At 35.5% G+C, this 22,118-nt stretch overlaps 1 protein-coding gene across 1 annotated transcript in view; it reads left to right on the top strand.

Annotated features, from left to right (window-relative positions):
- The window catches only part of LOC148942958 (cubilin-like), a 405,682-nt gene that overhangs the window by 141,363 nt on the left and 242,201 nt on the right, over positions 1–22,118 (top strand). The window contains exons 17-19 of the mRNA XM_089102575.1: positions 10,292–10,448; positions 12,296–12,477; positions 19,191–19,362. Coding sequence (XP_088958701.1) covers positions 10,292–10,448; positions 12,296–12,477; positions 19,191–19,362 — 511 coding nt within the window. The remainder of the gene's footprint in view (positions 1–10,291; positions 10,449–12,295; positions 12,478–19,190; positions 19,363–22,118) is intronic.

The raw sequence follows: 22,118 nt of genomic DNA, 5'->3' as shown, positions 1-22,118 counted from the left end.
GCAGAAAATTTTATTGAGAATTGTTTCTTATGGTTTGGTTATAGCGCCAAAATGTTTTTATTTGCTGGTTTAGTCTTGTCTTGAGAAATTTCTCGGTTTTGTAACAGTTTGAACCCTGAATAAAGTTTTCATTGCTTTCTTTTGAAATTAATCTAAAAAACTTTTTCCACAAAACTAGTTTTTCAAAAAAAAGTAAAGTATTTGATTTTCTTTCTGGCCAAAAATGACCAGAAAGAAAATCAAATAATCTTCCAAGCGTAAAACTACCACAAACCACTGTCAATAAATAAATGAAACTCAAAACGAATAAAAATTACAATAAACAGCCGAGTCAATCTCAAAACGAGCGTAAATTAACATGAGTAGGGCTGATAACCCCACTGCCTTCTCAAGACGAGAACATAATTTGTGCTTTGCTGAAAAAAAAACTTGGATTCTCAGTTTAATAAAAATAGACTGACACTTGTTCCTTAAAGTTTTGATAATTTTTATTTATGAAAGTAAAAAATAGTGAAAATACTAAAAAATTTATTTTGTTATCAGTAAAGCGCAAATTATATTCTGGTCTTGAGAAGACATGGGGGTTATCAGCCTTACTCATGTTATTTTCTGCTCGTTCTGAGTTGGGCTCAGCTATTTATTGTAATTTCTGTTCGTTTTGAGTTTGATTTATTTATTGATAGTGGTTTGTGGTAGTTTTACACTTGGAAGATTATATGACTTTATTTCTGCTCATTTTTGGCTGTATAGAGCTCTTTACTTTTTTTTGAAAAACTTGTTTTGTGGAAAAAAATTTTAAAATTAATTTCTCTTTGCTTTTTACTAACATGGTCTTTTTCATGGAAAAAAAATAATATTTTATATCTTTTTAGTTTTTTTGATAAGAATCCATAATAGTTTGGGCTGCCAATCGAATATAAATTTCCAACTAAATGAACCTCGTCTAACGTACAAACAACCAACCCTTCCATAAAAAGCTGATATACCCTGAGAACTTCTGATTATCAATTCAATAAGCCCCCTCCAAAATTTTTACGATCACCATTTCTATATATACCTTATATGCCCACAGGGCATAACTTACAACCCTGGTCCCGAGACTCTGGGGTGCTGGGTCAACCCCAAAGACCTTGCTATGTGATCTTTGGACTGCTTTTGAAAAAATGGCTATCTCAAAATTTCCATCAGATGCATTTGGGGAATATAAACAGTAAAGGGGGGGGGGGTAATCCTTGCCCTGAGGGCTAGGGGGGGAAGATTTGTCATCTTCAATCTTATTGAATGTTTTTAGAAGAATGTTTTGCGTGTGTGTGGGGGGGGTCGCAGTCCTCCGATCAATTTGACTCTTAAAAAGGGCGCTAATAGCTCTGATTAGTAGTCCAATAAGCCTCCTCCGAAGCTTATACAACTACATTTTTATTAAAACCTTATATGAACCCAGGACATAACTTGCAACCCTGGCCCTGTGGGCTATAGGGAGGGGGGTTGTCATCTTCAACGACATAATTTCTTGACTTTTTAACTACGTTGAATAAAATAGTTATTTCGAAAATTTTATTAGATGTGTTTGGGGTAATGATGGGTGAGAGGATTAGCTACCCTCCAATCAGTCTGACTCTTAATAAGGGCACTAGCACTTCAAATTACCAATCCATTAAGCCCCATACAAAGCTTATACGATCACCCTTTTCTATAAGAACCTTATATGGCCCCAGAGCATAACTTACATCCCTTGCCCTAAAGGTTGTAGGGGGGGGGTCGGGGGTTATCAACCTCAAACACATATTTTTCGGGCCTTTCAACTACGCTGAACAAAATGGATATCTCAAAATTTTGACTAAATGTGTTTACGGGATTGATGGGCGTGGTGGGGGGGGGGGTAGCAGCTCTCCAATCACTTTGAAACTTAGTAAGGGCACTGATTACCAATCTAATAAGCCCCCTCCAAAGCTTATATGACCAAAATTTTTATATAAAACCCTATATTCCCCCAGGACAAAACTTACAACCTTTTCCTTGAGGGCTGTGGGGGTGGGGGGTTTCATCAACCAAGACATAATTTGCGGACCTTTTAACTACGTGAAACGGCATGACTATCTCAAAACTTTACTGGATATGTTTGGAGAAATAATGGGCGTGGGAGGGGGGATTGGTTTTGTCCAATCCCCCCAGTCCATTCACTTTTGACTGTTAAAAAGAGTTCTAGTCCCTTCAATTTCAAATCGAATGAACCTTTTTCAAAGTTTTTACGACAACTCCTACTATATGAAGTGCCCTGGTCTAAAAAAAATAAATAAATAAATAATACATTGCCTATGATAATCTTCCCCTTTAAGCATTCCCTGGAAGTTCCAACTTAATATCTAAATCAATACTTGAGATACGCTATTTTAACAATTTGCTTGCACATAGTGTCTTTTGATTTAATTCTAATTTCCCCTCAATACTGTAAATAGAGTAGTCTGATAGTAGTAGAGTTGGTAGTTGTAATAGTATTGGTAGCATGCAAGGACTGCCTTTTTGATCAGATCCCTTATCATTTCCTGAATTTTCTAAATTAATATACTCAGTTATTTACACCCTTTTGACAATCCTCATGCAAATAATGCGTTTTGATTTAGTTCAATAATCCACTCAACATTCTCTGAAAGGCTCACCTGAAGGTCCTTCGTATTTTGGGAAAGTAAATTCCAAACATGCATACTTTTCTCAATAACATATATGCTATGTGTAAACAATGAACGAATTGCCTAGCTAACAGCCCTTGTCCTGAGGACTTTGGGGAGGTTGAAGTCCCCAAAGACATAATTATTGGACCTTTCAACAAGGCTAAGCAAAATATATCTCTTCAAATTTCGATCGGATATGTTTTGGGGAACGATAGGCTTGGGAGGGGGGGGTTTATTGCCCTCCATTCATTTATGACTCTTAGAAAGGGCACTAAAATTTCTGACTTCTAATCAAATCAAAAAGTTCTGTAGTGTCTAAAGTTCTAGAATTTCTTCTGTGTTTCTTTTAAATAAATAATTGATTGAATTGAATTGCAAAATCAGCTCCATTTGATCCAAAGCTTATACGACCACCCGTTCCATAAAAACCTCATATGACCCGGGGCATAACTTACAACCCTTAGGCTCTGGGGGATTGTGTCCACCCTAAAGATGTTGTTATATGATTTTTGGACTATTGGTAAAAACAATCTCACAATTTCAATTGAATGCGTTTCGGAAAAAGAGGATTTCAGGGAGGGGGAGGGCTAGTTTCTCTCCATCATGTTTCAATTTTAAAAGGGTACTAAAACTATACATTTTCAATCAAATGAGCCTCTTCTGCAGTTCACACGACCACCCTTTCCGTAAAAACCTTATATGCCCCTTGGGCATAATTTACAACCCTCACCTCCAAACTCTGGGGGTTCTGTCAACCACAAAGGCCTTATTATATGATTTTTGTACTATTTTTGAACAAATGGCTATCTCAAAATTTCTATCGGGTACATTTGTGGAAAAGACGACGTGGCGGGTAGGGGGGGGGGGCTGCTGCCTTCCGATCACTCTCACTCATAAAAACGGCCACTAGAACATCTAATTCCAATCAACTGAGCCCATTCTGGAGTTTTTACGACCATCCTTTACATAAAATCCTTATATACCCTGGAGGCCTAACTTACAACCCTTGCTCTGAGGGCTCTGGGGGGGGGGTTGTCGTCCTGAAAAACTTAATTTCCAGACCTTTCAACTATGTTGAACAAAATGGCTATCTCAGATTTTTGATTAGATGTGTTTTGGAAATTTATGGGCAAAGGGGGGGGGCTGTTTCCCTCATATAACTTTTGACTAATAAAAAGGGCACTAACCCTTTCAATTTCCAATTGAATGAGCCTCTTTCGAAGTTTCTACGACAACAAATGACCATCTTAAAATTTCCATCAGATGCATTACGGGAAAATACAAGGGCGGGGGAGCATCCATCCTCTGATCACTCTGAATCTCAAAAAGGGCATTAAAAATTCTGATTAGCAATCCAATGAGCCGTCTCTTAAGTTTATATGATCACCCTTTCTATATAAACCTTATATGCCCCCACGGTATAACCTACAACCCTTGCCCTGAGGGCTGTAGAGGGTTTGTGATCCTTAAATACATAATTTCTGGACCTTTCAACTACGTTGAACAAAATGCCTATCTCAAAATTTTTATTGGATTTTTCTGGGGAAACGGTAAGCGTGAGAGGGGGGTTAGTTGTCATCCAATCACTTTTGACTATTAAAAAGGGCGCTAACCCTTTCAGTTTTCAATCGAATGAGCCCTTTTCGCAGTTTCTACAACTCCTTCGATACGAAATACCCTGGTCTAAAACCAAAAAAAAATAATAATAATATAGTGTGCCCATATCGCTCTTTACTTAGGCAGCGCTATTGTGCTGCTTATGACTATGATAGTGATGTAGAAGAGAAACGACCTCAGTCCACACAGAGTGGATCAGTCGATTTTCATTCACGATAACTATAGCCACATCCCACTGCTCTAATATACTTCTGAATTTTGCCTGAAGGAGTTTTTTTTTCGACTTACACTAGTATTTGAAGATAAATGATAAATAATGTGATACGGTATTCAAAGTTTTGTATACAGTAATTTTCGACGAATAAAAATACTACTGATTTTGATAATATATTCTGTTAGGAACAAATAACTGTTAGATATTTCAACTATTCTGCAAGGGTGCTAAAATGCCACACCCATTTCGTTTCTAGTAGATTTCTACTTCTCTTGATGAATAACGAAGAAGACCAGCGTCCAGCCAGCAACTCGCAAAGTTTCTACTTCATGAATAGGCCCAAATCTGTTGTAAATTAAAGATGGAATTTGAGAAAGACTGATAAAAAAAAAAATCAATGTTTCCGGTCAACAATGATCGCGTCGGCCTTCGCTTATTGATGTGACACAGGGGAGTAGGTGTAATTGTAAAAGTTGTAGCATACTAACATATTCTTTTTGATCATGTCCCTTATAATTTCCTAGAATTTCCAAATTGATATACCCAGTTATTCATTGATTACGCCCTTTTGACAATCCATAAACACATAACATGTTTTGATTTAGTTCAGCACTCTCCTCAACATTCTCTGAAAGGATCGCCTGTTTTTCCGTAATCTCTTTGGAAAATTAAGTTCAAATATAAATACATATCTCAGTGATATGTTCTGTATGTAAGCAATGAACGAATAGCCAAACTTACAGGCCTTAACCTGAGGACTATGGGGAGGTTGACATACCCAAAGACATAATTATTGGACCTTTCAATAATGCTGAGCAAAATAGTTCTCTTAAAGTTTTGATCGAACGTGTTTTGAGGAATGATAGGCTTGTGAGAGAGGGGCTGGTTGTCCTCCTTTTACTTTTGACTCTTAAAAAGGGCACTAGATCTTCTGACTTCCAATCCATTGAGCCCCATCTGATCCAAAGTTTAAACGACCATCTCTTCCACAAGTACCTTATTTGCCGAGGGCATAACTTACAACCCTTGCACCTGGGCCTTGGAGGGTTTTGTCCACCTTGAAGCCATTGTTATATGCTCTTTGGACTATTGGCTATCTCACAATTTTGATTGGATACGTTTGGGGAAAACATGTTGTCAGGGAGCGGGGGGGGCTTGTTGCCGTACATCAACTTTGACTCTGAAAATGGAACAAGAACTATACATTTCCAATCAAATGAGCTTCCTCTAAAGTTCAAATTACCTACACCTTCCGATAAAAGGTTATATGCCCCCGGGACTTAACTTACAGCCCTGGCCCCCAAACTCTGAGGGGTTTTGTCAATCCCAAAGCCCTTGCTATGTGATCTTTGGACTGGTTTTGAACAAATGGTTATATCAAAATATCAGTAATATACCACATCAGAAAACATAAATTTCTTAATATATAATAGCTATAATATATAATCATCAGTTATTAAGATTATTTTAGAACAAACTTATCTTGTCTTGTGTTTTTTTAAACAAAAATATCTGTTTTGCGTTCACTTTCCCATTGAAGACTAAAAAGCCATTCTAATTCTTTCATCCTGCGACATTAAACGACAAAATACGTTTAAAATGTTTTAACTTTTTCAACTTAAAATATATAATAAATAATAAAAAATTAAATAAAATATATAATAAATAAAAAATTATTGTAACTTTAAGGAATATATATCAATATATATACTAAATATATGCTAAACTGACATATATATACTAAACTGACAATCCACAGTCATTTTTTTTTTAGTGAAGTACAAATTATGTTCCTCTCTTGAAAAGGTATGGGGGTTGTCAAAGACATAATTTCCAGACCTTTCAACTACGCTGAACAAAATGGCTATCTCAACATTTATATTAGATATGTTTTGGGAATTGATGGACGTGGTTGTTTCCCTCCAATCACTTTCGAATAATAGAAAGGGCACCAGCCCTTTCCATTTCCAGTCGAATGAGCCTTTTTCGAAGTTTCTGCGACGTGTTTGGATGTGTTTGGGGAAATGGTGGGCGTGGGAGGAGGGGTTAGTTGCTCTCCAATCACTTTCGACTATTAAAAAGGGCACTAGCCCTTTCATTATACGATCACCCTTTCTATATATATCTTATATGTCCCCAGGGCAAAACTTACAACCCTTGCCCTGAGGGCTCTGGGGGAGTGGGGTGTCATCCTCAAAGACATAATTTTCAGACCTTTCATTTACGTTGAACAAAATTGCTATCTCAAAATTTTGATTTGATGTTATTGGAAAAATGGTGGGTATGGGAGGGGAATTAGTTGCCCTTCAATGACTTTCGACTATTAAAAAGGGCATTAGCCCTTTTGATTTCCAATCAAATGGACCTTTATCGAAGTTTCTACGACAACAAATGGCTATCTCAAAATTTCTATCAGATATATTTCGGGAAAATACGAAGTGTGGGGGTGTCTACCCTTCCATCACTCTGAATCTCAAAAAGGGCACTAAAAGGGCACTAAAACTTCTGATTAGCAATCCAATAAGCCCCTCCAAAGTTAACATGATCATCCTTTCTATATAAACTTTATATGCCCCAGTGCATAACTTACAACCCTTGCCCTGACGGCTGTAGGGGGGTTGTCGCCCTCAAATATATAATTTCCAAACCTTTCAACAACTTTAAAAGAATGTCTATCTCAAAATTTTGATTGGATGTGTTTGGGAAAATGGTGGGCGTAGGAGGGGGTTAGTTGCCCTCCAATAACTTATCGAATACCAATTTTATAGTTTGAAGAAAAAATCGCTTACATTTCTTTATCTTTGTTTTTGATCAAACAGTTCTTACAACGTTCTACAACGAACTGTAAGTAAGGAGCAACCCGGCTCAATGGTAACCGAAACTGTAGAAAACGGCATTTTGATACCAATAGATGCATCAAAAGAATCAAATTTTAATGCCGATTTCAAATATATAAGTTTCATCAAGTTTAGTTCTACCTATCAAAACTTACGCGCCTGAGAAAATTTGGATGATTTTCGAAAAAAGGGGGAAAGACCCCCTAAAAGTTATAGAATCTTAATGAAAATCACACCATCATATTCAGTGTATCAGAGAACCCTGCTGCAGAGGTTTAAAGTTCCTATCTACAAAAATGTGGAATTTTGCATTTTAAGCCAGAAGAAAGATCACGGATGCGTGTTTTTTTGTTTTTTTTTTCCAGGGGTGATCGTATCGACCTAGTGGTCCTAGAATATTGTGGGAGGGCTCATTCGATTAAAAATTAAAAGTTCTAGTGCCCTTTTTAAGTGACCAAAAAAAAATGGAGGGCAACTAGGCCCCCTCCCACGCTCATTTTTTTCTCAAAGTCACCTGATAAAAATTTTGAGATAGCCATTTTGTTCAGCAGGGTCGAAAATATGATAACTATGTATTTTATGATGACTTAATCCCCCGAAGTCGCCGGGGGGAGGGCTGAAAGTTATGAACTTTACCCAATGTTAACATATAGTATTGGTTATTGGGAAATATACAGACGTTTTCAGGGGGGATTTTTTCTGGTAGTGGGGGTGGATGGGTTGGGGATTATGTGGGAGGATCTTTCCATGAAGGAAGTTTTCATGGGGGAAGGGACACTGCTATGAAGAGGGCGCCGGATTTCCCAGCATTATTTAAAAAAAGATCAGAAATTATATATATATATAAAAAAAACAATTTTTTCAACTGAAAGTAAGGAGCAACATCAAAACTTAAAACGACAGAAAACATTATGTATATGATTGAGTTCACGTCCTAGTCAATACCTCGCTCTTTAAGCCAAAGATTATTTAGTACTTTCATAAGAGCTATTTATTCTAATAAACGGCATTTGTGATTAAGGGGGTCATTTTTAAAGAATTAGAACAAAATTCGAACTTTTGCTTAAAGAGCAGGGTATTGACTAGGGGGTGAACCCTCTAATATACGTATTAAAAATATATGAATATAGAAGTTCGTTGCAAAAATGTGGAATTTCCATTTTTTGCCAGAAGAAAGATCACAGATGCGTGTTTATTTGTTGTTGCTTTGTTGTTTTTTTTCCCAGGAGTAATCATATTGACCCAGTGGTCGTAGAATATCGTAGGAGGGCTCTTTGGAATGGAAATTAAAAGGTCTAGTGCCCTTTTTAAGCGACCAAAAAAAATTGAGGGCAACTAGGCCCCTTCCCACGCTCATTTTTTTCCCAAATGCACCCGATAAAAATTTAAAATAGCTATTTTGTTCAGCATAGTCGAAAATTTAATAAATATTTCTTTTAGGATGACTTAATTCCCCACAGTTCCCAGGGGGAGGGCTGCAAGTTATGAACTTTACCCATTGCTTACATATTGTATTGGTTATTGGGAAGTATACAGACATTTTCAGGAATGATTTTTCTCTGATGGGGGGGGGGGGGCTGGAGGAGGGGGTTACTCGGTAGAATCTGTCCATGGAGGATGTTTCTTTGTGGGAAGGGACATTTTTATGTAGGGGCACTGGATTTCCAAGCATTATTTAAAAAACGATCAGAAATTAAATTTAAAAAAAACAAGTTTTTTCAACTGAAAGTAAGGAGCAACATTAAAACTTAAAATTAACGTAAATTATTACGTATATTAGGGTGGTCGCCCCCAAGTTAATACCCCGCTCTTTACGCTACAGTTTTTTTTTTTTTTTTAGTGCTTTCAAAACAGATATCTATTCTATTTAATCGGCCTGTGTGATTCAGGGGTTTGTGAGTTAAACAAAATTTTTAATTTCAACATACAGAGAGTAGTATTGCCTAAGGGGAAAGTCCTCTCATATAGTTAATGAAATATACATAATACAAAAAAAAACAATAAAAAAAACAAGCGATATGGCTCAATAGTAATCGAAACTTTTAAAAACGGAATTTTGATGTCAATAAATGTATCAAAAGAATGGGCTTATAATGCTGATTCTAAATATATAAATTTTATTAAGTTTAGTATTACTCATCAAAGGCTATGAGCCTGAGAAAATTTACCTGATTTTTTAAATAGGGGAGAAACATCCCCTACAAGTGAAATAATTTTAATAAAAATCCCACCGTCAGATTCAGCCTATAAGAATACCCTATTACATAGGTTTCAAGCTCATATCTGCAAAAATCTGCAACTTTGTATTTTTTGCCAGAAGAAAAATATACAAATATAGAAGTTCGTTACGTAAGTTTATTTGTAAATTACGTCAGAACCAAATTTAGAGACATCCATTTAGCAAAAGAAAAGTAAAATTTTTATACAAATTTTGTTTAATTATCCAATGACGGTGAGCCAAAATAAAAGCTGCATTAACTAAAAAACGATCAGAAATTAAATAAATAAAAAACAAGTTTTTTAAACTGAAAGTAAGGAGCGACATTAAAACTTTAAACGAACAGAAATTATTCCGTATATGAAAGGGACTGTCCCCTCCTCAACGCCTCGCTCTTTGCGCTAAAGTTTGACTTTCTCACAACAATATTTTTGTTAAAAAATAAAAAAATTTAGCGTAAAGAGCGAGGCGTTGAGGAGGGGACAGGCCCTTTCATATACGGAAAAATTTCTGTTCGTTTTAAGTTTTAATGTCGCTCCTTACTTTCAGTTTAAAAAACTTGTTTTTTTTTATTTAATACGAACAAGGATGACTCTTTACAGCAAATATTACTCAGCGTCCAAAGTCATTTGCTCAGCTCAGTGAGAGAGTGTATTTTTCTAAATAGAGGAAGAAGTTCTCCATTTCAGCAACCAATGTTGTTTTAATACTCTGTTTATGTTTCTTTTTTTTTTAGATCCGAGATGGTGAAAGTGAAGACAGTCCTTCCCTGGGCCGTTTTTGTGGAAGAAATTTACCACCCATTATTAGATCTTCGTCCAATCATTTATTCGTAAAGTTTCGATCCGACTACTCCGTTTCCCATGGTGGATTTAGGGCTCGCTATTTAACAAGTATGTAAAGTTTCACGGCTTTAGACTAGTAACCAAAAAATTCCCGTTTTCAGTTGCTGGGCTCAGTGTACTTTAAGTGTTCTTTAAGTGGGTTCGTCAAAAACTGTTTTCAGGTTCTCTGTAGTCAACCCAGAAAAACTTTAAAGTGTTTTCATATTACAGTTTTCAAGCCTGTTGGACGGGGGTTCTTGAAAATGATATTGTATCAGAATAGCATGGTTGAACATTGGTTCCGAAAGACCCAAAAACGGGAGCTCATACGAATGACCTGCATACCCCATTCCTAACTTTGTGTTGGATGTGTGGTGTATGGGGTGGCCTGAAAACGCGATTTAAGACCTGTCTTTTGCTGTAAATAAACGTTACCTGTGTTGCCTTAATAAATTCGTTTGTCAGTTCTCTGTCCATCTACATGGTTTTTAAAAGTTGCCGGTTGATCAATAAAAAATAATTGAAGGGGAAAAGCTGGAATTACTTCATATGAGGTGATGAATGTCTTAGATTCATTATTGAAAATAAAATGTTAAAAAATGAATATAATAGCCTATAATCAATTGAAATTATTCAAGAAATAGATATGTAAAAATGAAAAAAAACAACTAAATGTTTTACTAGTTTATTCTGGAAGCCAATTAATGTTATTTTTTATCATCTTCATACTAAAATATTTCACAACTATAAATTAAACCTTTATGTACTCCTAATAATCAAAGGTGTTAACATTTCTGTTATTTTTGAAGCAATGATAAATGGAACTTACTAAATTCAAGAATTGAAGAATTAATTACAATTAGAATTGAATTAATTAGAAGATTAAATTAAAAAAATGACTATAATAAAGAGAACTGACTAAAATAAAGAGAACAACTATTAATTTTACCTTTATGTGCTCCTAATAATCAAAGGTGTTAACATTTCTGTTATTTTTGAAGCAATGATAAATGGAACTTACTAAATTCAAGAATTGAAGAATTAATTATAATTAGAATTGAATTAATTAGAAGAATAAATTAAAGAATTGACTATGATAAAGAGAACTGGCTAAAATAAAGAGAACCACTATAAATTCTGCCTTTATGTGCTCCTAATAATCAAAGGTGGTAACATTTCTGTTCTTTTTGAACCTATGATAAAGAGAACTAACTAATTTATCTGTTGCCTTGGAACGCTAACAATAACAAATAATTAATTTCCAAAAATGAGAATTGCCTTTTGGAAAGCACTCTAGATTAATTTTGTCACTAAAGAAATGAAATTCTGCAATACCATCCAAATGATCCAGTTGAGCCTACATTAATTATAGGAAATTTTTGAAAAATTTTGAATTCATTTTTAAATGATTACCAGATTGCTGTATTTACTATAGCTAATGAATAAAGCAAACACTACGACTATTGCTTGTCTTCCCGTTCATATCAAAGAACTTTCATAATTTTGCGGTCCAGGCATTTTCCTTTTTCCTTTTAACATATATAGAAAGATACCAAAAGGGCGAAAAAATACAGAATTTTGTAAAATCGGCAATAATATGAACTCAAAGTCTCAAAAAATGAAAAAAAGGTTTTAATTCATGGCTTCTCAATCCAGTAAATTTGTTTGCTGACCCGTCCTTCTGCTTGAAAAAAGCACACGGGAATTCATGGTTTTTGTGACTTGTTTTTCAAATCTCTAATTCAATCCATATCATTAGTAACTTAAATTTATCTACACCACACTTTTCATTTATGCTTTCTATGTCTCATATTCTCGTTCTCTATTTCTGTACTCTCAATCTCTCTCCTTCTCTATTTTTTGTTAACTAATAAGACTTTCGGCACATTGAATAAAACTTCTGGTTTTATTTCCAGTGTGCGGTGGTGAGTTTACAGCTGAATCGGGTATTATCAAATCACCATTTTACCCTTCACACTACCCGGGTAACAAGGAATGCATCTTTAAAATAGGGCTACCACCTGGACGTGCAATTTCACTGGAATTCCAAGAATTTGCACTGGAGAGATCAATATCCTGCATGTTTGACTATTTAGAGGTATTTCATTTTTGAGAAACCGTAGAATTTATGTTATCAGTGTTTTAAGTCGTTTGGATAAGATTTTTATGCATTTCTAGGCATAAAGCATGTGTAATTTCAGAATTTACATTGGAGAGATCAATAGCTTATATGTTAGACTGCATGTTAGAGATAGTTTGTTTTCTAGAATAAAGTAAAATGTGGTATTCTTGGCGTTTAAGGGCATTTGCATAAGTTTCTTGTGTACAAGGCATTTGTAATTTCAGAAATTGTATCATAGGAATTGCACAAGTTCTTATGTGCAAATCATTTTTATTTTCAGAGCTTCCAATAGAGAGATGAAAATCCTGCATTATAGACTGTGTAGAGGTAGTTTATTTCTAGTCTCGGTGGTATTAGAATTTCCGTTTTTTAAGGTATTTTCATTAGTTTTGAAGACACTTGTAGGCATAAGACGTGTATATTTTAACAATTTTCATTAGAGACATTAACATCCTACGACTGCTACTAGTACTACTACTGCTATAAACTCACTGAAACACAAAGCCACCTGAGGTGCCGACTTGTTCTTCATTTTGCCCTAGATGGTGGGCAAATAAGGATGATCTTTGGCAATCTATTATCCTTCGTCTTCAGAACGTGCCTAGCCATCTCAACCTTTCTCTATATTAATTCAAAAAAACTTTTCCCACAAAATAACTTTATCAAAAAAAAAGTAAAGAACTCCATTAAACCAAAATTGAACAAAACTAGAATCAAATTATCTACCAAGCATACAATTACCACAAATCAGTATCAATAAATAAATGAAACCCAAAATAAACAGAAATTAAAGAAATAACAGAGTCAAACTCAAAACGAGCAGAAATTAATGTGAGTAGGGTTGTAAACCCCATGCTTTCTAAAAGCCAGAATATAATTTGTACTTTACCGAAAAAAATTCAGACGAAATTATTGAAAAAAATGTGCATTGTCAGTTTAATATACATATGCTGATATTTATTACTTAAAATCTTAATTAATTTTTGATTTCTTAGTTATAAAAGTGAAAACATTTAAAAGAATTTTCCTCTTTTAGCCACAATTTATTCATTGTCCTCCTAACTGATTCATTTTCCTCCCTTTGCCCTGGGACAAAGACCGTTGAAATGATCCAAATAAATCCCACCTTAACCGCAGCAATGCTGTTCTCGTAGCCTACATAGCACTAATCACTTTATTTTGTTTATCTGGTATACTATATAAGGATAGAATCTTCGTTAAAGCTCCTCTGTCAGCGGAATCAAGCACGTGTTCATATATAAAACTGAGGACTAAAGGTGTTTGATGATTCAGGCACTTTTCAATTATTAATTTAAGAGAGAAAATTTGGTTTATGCATCCTCTCCCCTTTCTAAAACCCCACTGTTCTTACCTTAGAACTTTGTATAGTATTGGTTATTTGGAAGTATACAGACTTTTTTCGGCGGGGGGAGAGATTTTTCTTGGATGGGGGGATAAGGTAGGACGGTGGGAGGATCCTTTAACGGAGAAATTTTTCTTGAGGTGAGGAAGTTTTTTTGTGGAGGGGAAACCGGAGTTCCCAGCATTATTTAAAAAACGATCTGAAATTAAATTAAAAAAAAAGTTTTTTAAACTGAAAGTAAGGAGCAACATTCAAATTAAAACGAAGATTATTACGTATATGAAGGGGTTTGCCCCCTCCTCAAGATCTTGCTCTTTACGCTAATGTTTTTTTAGCTTTTCAAACAGCTAAATATTCTAATTAAACGGCCCTTGTGTTTCAGGAGTCATTCTTAAATTATTGGAACAAAAAGTCAAACTTTAGTGTAAAGAGCGAGGTATTGAGGAAGGGGTAACCCTCTAATTTACATAATAATTTATGTTCGTTTTAAGCGTTAATGTTTCTCCTTACTTTCAGTTTGAAATACTTGTTTTTCTTTTATTTAATTTCTTTAAAGTCATGACCTTTCCACGTCATCCTTTCAAGCCAAAAAGTGATAATGTAGCAATTTTCAGAATAACTTACCAAGCCGTTTTCGAGAAAGAAATATATACACACTTAATTATTGCTCCCTTAAAGATAGTATATACGTACATTTACATAAATTTACAATTATTGTTCGTTTAATAAGGTAGATTTACATTTTTAACTTTAGATAAGTTCGGAGACCACACTGCCTTTCCATGACCATAAGTAAAAGTTCAAATAGGGATAAAATCCTTTTAATAGACAGTGATTATGATAACAGTGATAGAAATTCACAAAAAATCCCGATATTTCGGTCACATATGCAGTGACCGTCATCAGTAGTAAACCTGATGACGGTCACTCAGTATAAATGTCATAGCCTGATAAACGTCATAGTCTTACTACTGATGACGGTCACTCAGTATAAATGTCATAGCCTGATAAACGTCATAGTCTTACTACTGATGACGGTCACTGCATATGTAACCAAAATATCGGGTATTTTTTGTGAATTAGCTCAGCAGATACAAATACCTTTTAAAATTCAAACTCAAAACGACCAGAAATTAGTATTAAAGAATAAATGAAACCCAATCATAGCAAAAACAAACAACAAGTAATAATATAAATGAATAAATTGATCTTAAAGCGAGTAATGCTTAGATTGAATATGAAAATCAAGCTTAAAACAAAAAAAATATTTTCCTATTGAAGTATAAATAAAACTTAAAACGAACAGAAATTAAATAAACAATCAATGCAAACAAATATAGAATAGATATTAATGTAAATGAATAAATAATCTTAAAACGATTGAAACTTATATTGAATATGCAAATCAAGCTTGAAACGAACAAAAATCACCATAAACAAGAGTTTGGGTATGACCTCCGTCTCTCACTGTAAAGGTCTAAAACCAACTGCGTCATTGGCGCACTGGATATCTCAAAATTTGTAGCGGACGGGTTTGGGGGAAAAAGAGCACGGGAGGGGGCTAGTTTAACTCTCTTGACTTTTAAAACGTGAACTAGAACTTTCAATTTCCAATCAAATTAGCCCTCTATGAAGTTTATGCGAACATCCCTTTCATAAGAATCATACATCCCCTTACGGCATAATTTAGAACGTCTTTCCTTGTGCCCTGGGGGGTTCTATTGACACCGGATTTTTTCTTATACGACCTTTGAACTATTTTTAACAAAATGTCTATCTTCAAATTTACATCCTATAGGTTTTGAAAACGAAGGCGTGAGGGAGGGGGGGCTAGCTGCCCTCGGATCTCTTTTGACTATTAAAAAGTGAGCTCCAGCTTTCAATATCCAACCAAATGAGCACTCTCTGAAGTTTATACGAGCATCCCTTTCATACGAACAATATATGACCCAGGGCATAACTTACAACTCCTGGCCCCAGGCCCTGGGGGGTTGTGACGACACCTGAGTTTTTTTTTATCTGACTTTGGAGCAATTTTTAACTTAATGGCGATCTCAAAATTTTAATTGGATGCATTTGGGGGAAAAGGGGCGTGGGGGGGGGGCTAGTGGCCGTCCAATCTCTTTTGATTCTAAAAACTAAACTAGAACTTTCAATTTCCAATCATATGAGCCATCTCTGAATTTTTACGAGCATCCCTTCAATAACAACCATATATTCCAGGGAATAACTTACAAAACCTGCCCTCGGGCCCTGGGGGACTGTGTTGACCCCTGAGTTTTTGTTATATGGTATTTGAACTATTTGAAAAAAGCTATCTCGAAGTTCTTATCGGATGGGTTTGACGAAAAAAAAGTATGGATGGGAGGGGGGCTAGGTGCCCTCCAATCTCTTTTGACTGTTAAAAAGTGAACTAGAACTTTCGGTTTCCAATCAAATGATCCCTCTTTGAAGCTAATACGAGCATCCCTTACATAAGACCCATATATGCCCCCAGGGCATAACTTACAACGCCTGTCCCCGGGCCCTGGAGGGTTTTGTCGACGCTGGAATTTTTGTTGTATGATCTTTGAACTATTTTTAACAAAATAGCTATCTCATCATTTTTATCGGATGCATTTCGGAAAAAAAGATTTAGGGGGGAGCTGGTTACCCTCCAATATCTTTTGACGCTTAAAAGTGAACTAGAACCTTCAATTTCCAATCAAATGAGCCCTCTCTGAAGTTTATACGAGCATTCCTTCCATAAGAACCATATATGCCCCCAGGACATAACTTATAACCTTTGCCCCTGAATACTGTGGGGGGAGTGTCTTCCTGAGACATATAATTTCACGAACTTTCAACTACATTGATCAAAATGGCTATATCAAAATTTTGATTGGATGTGTTTGGGGAAATGGTGGGCGTGGAAGGGGTGTCAGTTACCTTAGACTCACTTTCGACTATTAAAAAAGGAACTAGCCATTTAAAATTCCAATCGAATGAGCCCTTTCTGAAGTTTCTACGACAACGCTGTCTATACAAAACCTTATATGCCCCCAACTTACAACCCTTGCCCTGAGGGCGGTGGGGGAGTTGTCATCCTCAAAGACCTAATTTCCAGAACTTAAAACTACGTTTAATACCCTTAAAACCCTTGCCCTGAGGGTTGTAGGGGAGTGTCCTCCGCAAAAACATATTTTCTATCTGGAAATCAACTACGCTGAACAAAATGGTTATCTCAAAATTTCGATTGGATGTCTTTGAGGGAATAATGGGCGTGGGGGGGGGCTGGTTGCCTTCCAATCACTTCCTACTATTAAAAAGGGCACTATCCCTTTGAATTTCCAATCGAACGAGCCTTTTTTGAAGATTCTACGACAACGCCTTCTTTAAAAACCTTATATGCCCCCAGGGCATAATTTAAAACTTTTGCCCTGAGGGTTGTGGGGGAGTGTTCTCCTTAAAAACATATTTTCTACCTGGAAATCAACTAAGCTGAACAAAATGGCTATCTCCAAATTTGTATTGGTTGTGTTTGGGGGAATGATGGGCGGGGGGGGGGTAGTTGCCCTTCAATCACTTTCAACTATTAAAAAGGGCACTAGCCCTTTGAATTTCCAATAGAATGAGCCTTTTTTGAAGTTTCTACGACACAGCCTTCTATAAAAAACCTCATATGCCCCCAGGGCATAACTTGAAACACTTGCCCTGAGGGTTGTGGGGGAGTGTCCTCCTCAAAAACATATTTTCTATCTGGAAATTAACCACGCAGAACGAAATCGCTATCTCAAAATTTTGATTGGATGTTTTTGGGGGAATGATGGGCGTGGGGGGGGGCATGTTACCCTCCAATCACTTTCGACTATTAAAAATGGCAGTAGAACTCTCGATTTCGAATCGAATGAGCCCCTTTTGTTCCTACGATGACCCCTTCCATATGAGGTGCATCTGGGAAAAAATGATAATAATAAAACATTGGAGCCGTTTGGCCTTTACTATAGGTAACGCTATAGGGTTGCCTCTGATTTCTATCACTGTTATCATTATCACTGTCTATTAAAAGATTTTATTCCTTTTTGAACTTTTATTTATTTTTAACTTTAATGTCTAAAAAAAATATATATTGATATTGGCTCTTGTGAATCATGAATTCATGTATGTAGCGTCGCTAGAAAACTAGAACAAGCGGGGAAAGGAGAAGATCAACGTTGTTTTACGTTTTGAGTTTTATAACTAATATTAAAGACCGTTTTTTTGTGTATAAGAAAGGCCTTTTTTGCGTCCAAGCTACGGTTAAAACCACTTTGATGTTGAAATCATTATTTTCTAATAATTTTATAAGAGAAAAAGAGTATATGACCTCTTACAGAAAAGCTCAAATTTCTTGATAACTGACTACCATTGGAGGAATCGGATTAACCAGTCGTTTGCAGAAGGAAGATTTTGTTTGAAAGAGTTGCAATAATAATTTTAAGTAAATTTCCTGTCCAACTATCCGTGTGAGTGAAAAAAAACCATTTGAAGAAAACAACAACATAAATTTCAAAATACATTGCGAACCCAATAAAATAGGTGAAAGTAGATTAGATCCTTAAATAGATGTTGCTTCATTTTGGGGACAGCCCCTAAACCATAGTCTTCTAAAAAATTCAAATAATTTATTTTGAATCACTGCCTTTACAAATTTTACTACTGCTAACAACTCATCGTAGCAACACACCCAGCCTCTTGGGTATATTAACCTCAAACACTACTCTTTTAGAGAGATTACTTGCAGACCAATAAAACCAGCCGATCAGATTAAATATGAAAATTTTAAAGAAAAATTTATATCAAAGTCAAAAAGCACAACCAAGTTAATAAATTCAAGTTCCTCTTATTGCGGAAATAATTATAGACTTATTCACTATGCCCAAGAAAAAAGAAAGACTAAAAAGGCTAGGAGTAAATACAAAAGACTCGGCATACTAGGCTTGGTAAAAATGTAATTAAATAATATGGCAGATAGAGACAATATAAAAAAATGATGAGAAACTTAGCAGTAAAATTGAATATTCAATAAAGGTTGAGATTATCGTCCAAGAGTCTAGAGCGTCAATAGCTCAAACGATAGCTCAATTTTAATTTATTGGTACTGTGGGGGGTCGAGATCGTTTTCCATTACCTGTTTTAAGTACTCATTAGGTTTATTTTTAATCTAGTTAATTTAAATGGTAATTTTTAATCTTTTGATGCAATACATGGGGCAATTAAGTGTTAAAATTGCAGACTATAAAAATTTTTAACGAATTTTTGGTGTTAAAGTTTGTCTTGTCTCGACTGTATGTTTTTACTGTCCCAGGTACGTGATGGCGATGACAGTAACTCAACTTTAATTGGTCGATACTGCGGTGGTCCAGATCGTATTCCACCTCCTGTTGTAAGTACTCATAATTTCCTGTGGCTCAAATTTCGTACGGATTCATCTTCTCACGATAGAGGGTTTTATGCAAACTATTCATCCATTGATGTTGGTAAGATTTACCTTAATTATTCGAAAATGTACGCATTGAAATCATTGCCAAATACAAACGGAAGTGTGTATATAATGTTTAATGTGCTGTTAGAATGTCATATGATTCCGTATTTCTCAGGATATATACAATATTAATTAGGACCAGGGATCAAGAAAAACCTAAATTAACAGCAACGTCCTATCTGGCGTAATTGGAAAATTAATCACAAAAAAAGGAATTTACTATACTTTTACGATGTTTGTTTTCTGTAGAAACTACGAGTAATATGATTCGATTACAATTTAATTGAAAAATAATTAAATTGTTCTTCAATTTAATTGACCGAAAAACTTGCATCCTGTAATTATTCGATAGCCAAGCGTAAACTGTGAACTTTTTGAATTTTATAAGTTACACCAAATTTAATGTTTCCAAAGATTAAATACACATACAGATTAAATGTACAATTTTATAAGTTACACCAAATTTAACTTTTCCCAAGATTAAATATACATTGCTCAAATATTAAAAATACATTCTCTTAAATTCTACGTCTCATACCTTGAATAAGCATACAAACACGATTTACCTACCTTGCATTCCAAAAATTATTCCAAACTAAAAGAAAGTTTGTTTAAAAAATAATTTATCTCTTGTTTTCAAAAGTAATTTAAGTGTAATAAATCTTCTTAATTCTGGCAAGGATAAAACCCCAGTTACTCGTCAAAAAGGGGTATATCAAATACTGTGTAGTTGTGGAAACTATTACGTTGGTCGAACTCCTTTGATTCAGCTTTAAGCAACCTTATTTTCGATAATCTGAACCATTCTTTGTTATTCGACAAAATAATTCTAATTAGAAATGTTCTAGGAATCAAACAAATTTTCCGTGAAGCGATTGACATCAAAAGAAACTTGAATAATAATACAGCCCTAAATACAGACTTGGATTATTAATAACATAAACAGACTTAACTGAATAGCTAATTCCAACCAAATTCCCATGAGACTTTTTTTTATTACCAATATTTATCTTAAGCCTGTGATGATTCTGTGTGATTAATTCAGTGACCTTAACCTAATAGGAAAATAGTTTAAATAATTGATTGTTGGAAATTTTGGATCAATACTACTATATTTTATACCGAGTGCTAATTGCATGACTGCAGTTGCCGTTAAATAAGTGTGAGTAAGACAAAAAGCAGAAGAGGAGCAGTTGCCTGTCGCAAGTGCCAGTGTACCTGTCAGGAGTTGTCTCCTTTAAATTGCAGGGAATAGGTTAGCAGGAACTGACGCTTCCCTTGTAATTATTCACCAACATTTTTCTGCTGAAACATGAGATAAGAAGAGACCGGTATGCTACATTAAGAAGCGAAAGGTACTACAACTTAGAGAGAAGCGTAATTGTATATATTAATTTCCAATATGGATTCGGATTTGTGCATATTGAAAAGTTTTTAAATTGAAATTTTTTGTCCTGTTGACTCAATTTTTAATTTGAATTTTTACCTAACGTTTTATTTGTTTTTTTTTACCCTGCTGACCAAGACTCTGACCCTCTCGACCTGTTAGAATGGCACTGGCTCATTGAAAGACAAGCATAGCCCCCTCTTGGATCTGTAAACTGTTGTTAGCACATAGCCAATTCACCCCATTCAAATTTTTACACATCTAGCAGGCCATCTGGCCCAAACATAGAAATATGGTGAGGAGAGTGGTAAAAACAACTGGGACTCCTAATCAAACCCGCAGGACTTCCCAAGGTAAACTATAAACATACCTCAAATCATAATCCTGACGTAAAAGCCTTGCCAACTAATGGCACATATTCAGAGAAAGACAACTCCGTAGGTGGCACCTACTTATATTTTTTTTTCATCGGAGTGCCATCCAACAGTATTATGGATGCTATTACTTTGTCAATCAGCTCCTACAGACGCCGTTCGACAATCAACACTATAATTAACACGACTCTCCCTGCTATAACCACGAGCTGGACTTCTGAGATCTCAATAGTCAGTGTCGATTCGTCAACAAATTCTTCTTTGCTGAAAAAAGTACTAGAGCCTTCCACTAGTCTAGGAAACCACTCTTTATCATGGGATGCAGCAGGAACGACAGCCTTTGAACTCTACAGGAAACAGGATCAAGTCCCAGCAGAATCTACACCAGTGAAACGGGATGATAATACAGAATTACTAGCCTTAGACCTAGTCGGTGTTCTTTTAGAACGAGTTCAAGATCAGAATCACATCATAGATGAGCCAAAATCGTACATATCGAGCCATCATAACGGACACCACAAAAATGCTACACAGCAACAACGATGCATGACAATCCAGTCTTAGATACAAGCTAAGAGAAGCCATGAAATCCCCCACATCCTCAAGAGTGGGCACAATAACTGAACCGCTTTAACTTGTAATTACTAGAAAAGTTTCGTGAATTATTCAATCAGTAGCTCAGACTAAGTCAAGTGAAGTAAAAGCCAAAACAGATAATTCCCATGCGATTCAAAACTCCCACTTTGACCCCTCTTTAAGGAAAAACCCAAAGTCAAATGCCACAATGCCAAAAGAATCGTGCTTTTATTTCGAAAAAGGTCACTTTAAATGGGGATCAAAATGCCGACTCAGTCATGAAGAAATACTGCCGCCGATCTGCTAAGACCACCTAACAAGTAGAGGCTGCCTCAGTGTTTTGGGAAATTGCGGAGGGATCCATCCTGAAAAGTGCAAATAATTCGAAAATAGCGACGAAGACCACACTGCCTT

The sequence above is a fragment of the Artemia sp. Qi Xiang Cuo genome, chromosome 16, assembly GCF_049724085.1.
Source record: "Artemia sp. Qi Xiang Cuo chromosome 16, ASM4972408v1, whole genome shotgun sequence".
Classification (NCBI taxonomy): domain Eukaryota; kingdom Metazoa; phylum Arthropoda; class Branchiopoda; order Anostraca; family Artemiidae; genus Artemia; species Artemia sp. Qi Xiang Cuo.
The sequence above is the reverse complement of the archived record's forward strand: the minus strand, read 5'-3'. Positions and strand labels throughout refer to the sequence as shown.